The sequence below is a fragment of the Saccopteryx bilineata genome, chromosome 2 (assembly GCF_036850765.1).
Source record: "Saccopteryx bilineata isolate mSacBil1 chromosome 2, mSacBil1_pri_phased_curated, whole genome shotgun sequence".
Lineage (NCBI taxonomy): Eukaryota > Metazoa > Chordata > Mammalia > Chiroptera > Emballonuridae > Saccopteryx > Saccopteryx bilineata.
In genome coordinates this window covers 189,604,329-189,611,363 of record NC_089491.1, presented here as the reverse complement: position 1 = coordinate 189,611,363, position 7,035 = coordinate 189,604,329, and the positions used below count along the sequence as shown (strand labels likewise).

Genomic DNA, 7,035 nt, shown 5'->3' with positions numbered 1-7,035 from the left:
GACCCAGTCAGACTCCTGCATGCGCCCAACTGGGATCCATCCAGCACGCCCACCAGGGGGCAATGCTCTGCCCATTTGGGCATCGCTCTGTTGCAACCAGAGCCATTCTAGTGCCTGCGGCAGAGACCACAGAGCCATCCTCAGTGCCTGGGCCAACTTTGCTCCAATGGAGCTTTGGCTGCAGGAGGGGAAGAGAGAGACAGAGAGGAAGGAGAGGGGGAGGGGTAGAGAAGCAGATGGGCGCTTTTCCTGTGTGCCCTGGCCAGGAATCAAACCCAGGACTCCTGCACGCCAGGCCGACGCTGTACCACTGAGCCAACCAGCCAGGGCTGGGAAAATGTTTTCAAACAAATACAATGCTATTATTATTATTTTTTATTTATTCATTTTAGAGAGGAGAGGAAGAGACAGAGAGGAGAGACAGAGAGAGAGAAAGGGGGGAGGAGCTGGAGGCATCAACTCCCATATGTGCCTTGACCAGGCAAGCCCAGGGTTTCGAACCGGCGGCCTCAGCATTTCCAGGTCGACGCTTTATCCACTGCGCCACCACAGGTCAGGCGACACTGCTATTATTTATGAATTTAGTTAAGGAACATCACCAGGCTTACCAGTTTATGGTCTATGGAGTCCACTTTTCCTCCTTTTTTGCAGTGTGGCACCCTTGCTTATGTCCACTCTTCTGTGACTTCTTCTGTTTGCCACAATTCCTTAAATATGACTAACAAGTATCCCCCACTTAATAACTGCCATACTGCTTTTTGAGATAATCTTTTACAGAGGAGTAAAACTAAAACGTTAACATTACTTTTCTCTCCACAGCAATTACTATATTTAAAATTCCTGAAAACTTTTTTTCTAAATATAGCAAAACTTTAAAACATCAGAGATCTCAGAGGGGAAAAGTATCTTTTAGAAATGAATTTCAAATCAAGGTTAGTGTAAAGCCAGTAACCACGGCCACCATCACAGCCGCCTGGCCCACGCAGGTTCGCATTTGATTTGGAGAGCCGGTAATTAAACAAGAGCCAAGAACTGATGGGCCATTACCTTTAATCCTAGCTTGCATCCAGCCGGCAAGAAATACACACAGTGGGGAAATACTTCCCTTTGCATTCAGGGTTCCCAAAGACACTGACTTATCCGAGTTTCCTAGAATCAAATGTTTCTAGCTCACTAGCCTTATTCACTTCTGTTCCCCATCTCCTTCTCTGCATAAATTCGGCAACAACTGGCTTCTCCTTCAGCACTCCGCCATCTTGGCTGCTTCTCCTGTCCTCCACGTGGCCTTTCTCTGCTCTCTCCTCTAACACTAATCTCAGGAACCGAGAGAGAGCAAGCTGCTGGTCTGCCCCATTTTATGGTGTAGAAATCAAAACCTTTAATCCAATATACAAACAAGGAGGTCTCTGATACAAAGTCACTTATCTGAGGCATAATGGGATTCCTCATGAGAGTGCACCACCCCACATCATGCAACAGTCAAGGGTGTGGGGAAAAGCTTAGTCTTAAATCTAAGCCTTAGGGCAGGCTTAGTTTTTTACACAGGGGGCCAATTCACTGTCCCTCAGACCGTTGTAGGGCCGGAGTATAAAAAAACTATGAACAAATCCCTATGTACACTCCACATATCTTATTTTAAAGTAAAAAAACAAAACGGGAACAAATACAATATTTAAAATAAAGAACAAGTAAATTTATTATAAATCAACAAACTGACCAGTATTTCAATGGGAACTATGCTCCTCTCACTGACCACCAATGAAAGAGGTGCCCCTTCCGGAAGTGCAGCGGGGGCCGGATAAATGGCCTCAGGGGGCCGCATGCGGCCCGCAGTTTGGGGGCCCCTGCCTTAGGGTATAACAACCCTGCCTGCTTACAGCCTGTCCTCCACACCCAATGCAAACTATAAGGAAGCAAACCTATATATCATATTTTCAAACTTATTTGACCAACAGTTAGGCAGAGAAAAGCAGCCCAATACATTTATAAATGAACCCTTCCAGTGCTGCACAGGCAGTGTTGTCCCCAGGTGAAATCTTGTTTTTATATATATATATATATATATTCCCCCCCCCCCCCGAAGCTGGAAAGGGGAGGCAGTCAGACAGACTCCCACATGCGCCCGGATCCACCCTGCTTGCCCATGAGGGGGTGATGCTCTGTCCATCTGGGGCATCGCTCTGTTGCAACCAGAGCCATTCTAGAGCCCTCCCCAGCACCCGGGGCCAACTTTGCTCCAATGGAGCCTTGGCTGCGGGAGGGGAAGAGAGAGACAGAGAGGAAGGAGAGAGGGAGGGGTGGAGAAGCAGATGGGCGCTTCTGTGTGCCCTGGCCAGAATCGAACCCGGGACTCCTGCACCCCAGGCCGATGCTCTACCTCTGAGCCACTGGCCAGGGCTTGTTTTTTATATTTTACAGAAGCCTTCAATAACATAAATTCAGAGAAAACAGGTGTTGCACCGAGCAGGGGGTTTTCAGGCATCCCCAAACTACCGCCCGCTGGCTGCAATGCGGCCCCCTGAGGCCATTTATCCAGCCCCCACTGCACTTCTGGAAGGGGCACCTCTTTCATTGGTGGTCAGTGAGAGAACCACTGTATTTGGCAGCCCTCCAATGGTCTGAGGGACAGTGAACTGGCCCCCTGTGGAAAAAGTTTAGAGACCCGACTCTAAATCAACCTTATTTGGAACAGTTTTTTGTTGTTGTTTTGATAAAACGCCCAGAAATTAATCAGTCCTATAGTTCTCATCAGCTTTCAGGGGAAGGAAAAAAAGGAAGGTTGGTGAGAAAAGGAGAGGAATGTGGTCAACAGGTTGAAACTATTCTTTTAAGTAGAGCAAGGACTTGGGCTCCATCCCCAGGGGCGGCCCCTCAAAATGACTGTCCGCATTAATTTTACCCTTTCCATAAAAAAAATGACAACTGCCTTTACAAGGGGATACACTAAAAAGGAAGCTATTCGTCTTGTGAGAATTTCACCACCCAGAAGCGCGTGGGAGAGCTACCTCCGACCGTTGGCCCAACCGGGGCTAGCTAGGGTCTGCCCCAGGGGCCGGAGGCCAGGGGGCTTCCCCTCGCATTCCCGCTACCCACAAGACCCCGCGCCTCGGCGCGCATGCGCAGCGCCCACGGCCGTCTCAGGAAGAGGAAAATGGAATAAACAACTTGGAGGAACCAGAGCGCGAGCGAGTGGAGGCAGAATTTAAAAATAAACCGGCCCTTCCGCCCTCCCCACCTGTTCGTGGCTGCCGCTTCCCCTCCCCTAGCCAGCGCTCTCGAAGTCCCTGTGTGGGCCTACGTGCCCACCCCAACGTCCCGCGCGGCCCCTTTAAGAAAAAAGAACGAGAGTGAGTGAGAGAATCCCAACTCCCCCCTCCCCTCCGCGCCCTCCTACCCTGTCCTGCCTCTCTCCTCCCCTCCCCCTCCCCGGGCGCTCGGGCTCCCGCAGCGGGACGGACCCGCCCGCCCAGGCTTTTATCCGGCACCGGCAGCGTCCTCCTTCCCTCCCCAGTCTATGGTGGCGGCGGCTCCTCGGGCAGCAGCGGGGAACGAGGCTGCGGCGTTGCCATGAACAGTGGCGGCGGCCTCCCGCCCCCCTTGGCCGCCGCCTCCTCCTCCTCCTCCTCCTCCTCGCTGGCGGCGGCTGTGGCGGTGGTGGCCCCGCCGGGGGTCGGGGGTGTCCCCGGCGGGGCGGCCGCGGGGGTCAAGCTGAAGTACTGCCGCTACTACGCTAAGGACAAGACGTGCTTCTACGGAGAGGAGTGTCAGTTCCTGCACGAGGACCCCGCCGCCGGCGCGGGCCCGTGCCTCGGCCTCCATAGCAACAGCGTCCCCTTAGCTCTGGCGGGCGCGGCCGCAACCGCGGCCGGCTTTACGCCTGGAACGGGCCCGGCGGGGGGAGCCGGGCAGCCCCCGGGGCCCAAGAAGCCGGACCTGGGGGGCCCGGGGCCGGGAGCCACAGCTGGTGGAGGAGGCAGCAGCGGGGTGCTCGATGGACCGCGGCTGGCAAGTAAGTGTGGTCCGGGCCGGGAGGCGGCCGCGGGGCGTCGGCGGGCGGGAGGCCTGGGGCCGGACGGGCCGGATGAGGCCCGGCAGTCTCGCCGCGGAGCCCGGCCCGCAGGCTTACCCCTTTGCCTCTGGGCGGTATGAGAGGGCCCAGGCCGGGCCTGTGTCCTCCTTCCTGCTTCCTGCTTCCCCGCCCCACCGCCTGAGGCAAGAGGGGAGCGCGGAGAGACTAGGTTCCCTGGAACGTGGGTGGGTGGACCGGGGTGGTGTGAGTGGGGGCGGGGAGGAAGGGGGATGGGCTGTGGCGTGAGGTGTGTGAGAAAGGATGTCGTTTCCGGGGGTGTGTGGAAAGGGGCTGGATTTGCAGGCTCCTGTTCTTTCCGTGCCCGTGTGAAGGGGTTCCTGCGAGTGCTGAGGTTACCTAGTGGATGTGATTGGGTCAGGGTGCGGGAGGTGAGGGCGGGCTGAAGGCTTCCTGGAGTAGGTTGAAAGGACGGAAAAGTTTGTCCAAAGCTTATGGGAGGAAAATTTTCCAGGCAGAAAATGCTTTCGAAGGATTAGGAATGAACGAAAAGCAGCTTTTATAGTGTGTTTAGGTTTAGTTGAGAGTTTTAGAGTAGGAATTTCAGAAGATTTGCATTTCAATTTAATTTTCTTCAAAGCTGGAATAAGTTTTGCTGGGTGTCAGTAGGGGGATCTCATCCTCTACAGCTTTGTATCCAGTGAACTCTCATCAGCGTGGAGTCTTGAAAGCGGGCCCTGTGCAGGGAACATTTGTGTGCTATTTAGCATTTGAGTTCAGAAATTTTAGGGCTGTTTGTATTTTTTATAATCATTTGTTATTATCTATTGGTTTAACACCTTTTTAGATGTTTGTGAGAAGAGTTTACAATTTTAATAAGTATTTATGTGTAATCTTTTTTCCTGAATGTTGCACTTAAGAAGTAGAGCAGGTGTCAGATTTTGCTTTTTTTGTTTCTGAATATATTGAGCATTCCTAAACCCAATGAGAAAGGCCTACTTATTATTATTATTATTTTTGGAATTCTAAACAGTTTTTGGATCTTAAAATAATTTGATAGGTAACTTAACTTGAATGTCAGACATTTATGTGTATTTTTAAAATTGCAAATTAACTTTCTGTTGTAGCATTTGTTCTGTAGGGATTATTAAATGTCTTCCCAGGCATTTGTGGTTTTTTTTTTAAAGATTGTGTTTCTTTTGCTGGGATAGGCTAGTCTTTTAACCCATATATTTGGTAAAGTTGATATGCTAAGAAGATTAATTTGTAACAAAACATTTTGTAAGAAATAGTTACTTTATGATCTGGCATAGTTACTTAAAGACCTCTGGCCTTTCAGGGCACACAAGAGAATGGAACATCTGTTTTCTCTCCCCCTTCTCTTCTTCTTCGCCTCCTGTAGCCTGTGGCTCGATTGGCTCCATTGGTTTTAGTGTGGGCTGGGGTGCTAAGGACAGCTGGGTTGGTCTCAGTGGTCAGCCTCAGGCACTAAAAATAGCTCAATTGATTTGAGCATCAGTCCTTGACAGGGGTTGCCCTGTGGATCTGGTCAGGTTGCATGTTGGAATCTATGGCCTCTCCTTTCACTTTAAAGAAGAAGAATAGTTACTGTATTGGTGGAATTTGATCACTTTTGCAAAGCAATTTTGCATTTTCAAGATAAATTTTTGCTGGGTATGTGAATTGTGGCTCAAATTAAGAGTAATGTTTAATTAATAAGCAATGAAACTGAACTGTAGTAGGTGTGTTACCTATAGAAAGAGGCACTTTAAAAAATGCTGGTATTTGATTTACTCTATGATCTTTCTAGGATTTTCTAATACATAAAAGTAGTAAATTTGGGATATGAAAGGTGAAGATGAGAGATGGAGAAAAAATACTAGCAATAGCTCAAAGGTGGGGATCATTTTATATCTCAAAAAAAGAATGAAATTGTCTGGGATATAGGATCTCGTGAGACAGGCGAGAAGCCCTCCTTAATGCTAAGAAGGTATTATAAATTAATATTTAGTCATGTAGCAGTTATTTGACTAAATAGCAGAGTATTTGGATTTGGTAGGCTTGCTTTAATTTGACGGGGTGAAGTCTGAGGTTTCTTTTTTCTACAGTAAGTTGTTTGATGACTCCCAGTACTACCTAGGCTATTACTCCTATGGATGAGAGAAAATTGCTTCATACTAGTGAGCAGCAAGTAAAGTTGCTCAGGGAGGAGGATTGTGTTGGTGCTTTAATGGCTGCTTTGAATTTTTACAATTAGTTGATTATTTTTAGTCTACTTCCTACTTTAATGTATTCTTATACTGTATCTTTTGAGACAGGCTTGATTTGTTAAATTGGTGCATGAGGCCATAGGAGGAGGGTCCGAGATGGCAGTTTAGGAGGATGCTGAGCTCACCCCATCCCATGAACACACTGAATATACACCTATGTAGTACAGTTTTTCCTGAGAGATAACTGAGGGCCAATTGAACAGCTTCTGTACACCAACTGAGAGAGAGAGAGAGAGAGAGACTGAGATGAGAAGATTTGGGGAATGAGTAGACCTCTTTGGGATCTGAGGGAACTTTCTAGGATCAGAGAAGCCAGTGAAAGCCATAATTTACATTCTTGCTCCACCTAGATAGTTCAAGTAGGAGTTCTGTCCAGATGAACTGGCCAGCCTGCAAGGAGCAGTAAGTAGTGCCTTCGTATCCACTGCAGAAGCTAGCTCCACCAGGAACAGCAGGGTGCTGCAGAGTAGTGGTTTCAACTTTTGTGAAAATAGGAGAATTGTAATGGGGACTGCTGAAGCAGAAATCACCCTGAGCATAAGTGAATTCAGTCAGTATCATTGAGTCTATAATCTTCATACACCATTAGGGTAGTTAACTGTTTCACAGACCGGCATGAAATAGCTACTGGTCCTTGGACCAGTGGTTGAAAAATGCTGCTGTAGAATGTATACATAGTTCCCTTCCACCTGGAGCTTGATCTAGTGGGTCAGACAGCAATGCAGTATGTGCACCAGG

The 7,035-nt window shown here is 49.0% G+C and overlaps 1 protein-coding gene across 7 annotated transcripts in view; it reads left to right on the top strand.

Annotated features, from left to right (window-relative positions):
- Positions 1-3,159: 3,159 nt before the first annotated feature.
- Positions 3,160-7,035, top strand: part of PAN3 (poly(A) specific ribonuclease subunit PAN3) — a 147,821-nt gene continuing 143,945 nt past the window's right edge. For 6 of the 7 annotated variants that reach the window (XM_066258951.1, XM_066258950.1, XM_066258949.1 and 3 more), the window contains exon 1: positions 3,160-4,009. In XM_066258951.1, the coding sequence (XP_066115048.1) occupies positions 3,568-4,009 (442 nt within the window). In that variant the 5' untranslated portion in view covers positions 3,160-3,567. The remainder of the gene's footprint in view (positions 4,010-7,035) is intronic. The other variant, XM_066258947.1, reaches the window with a different exon arrangement.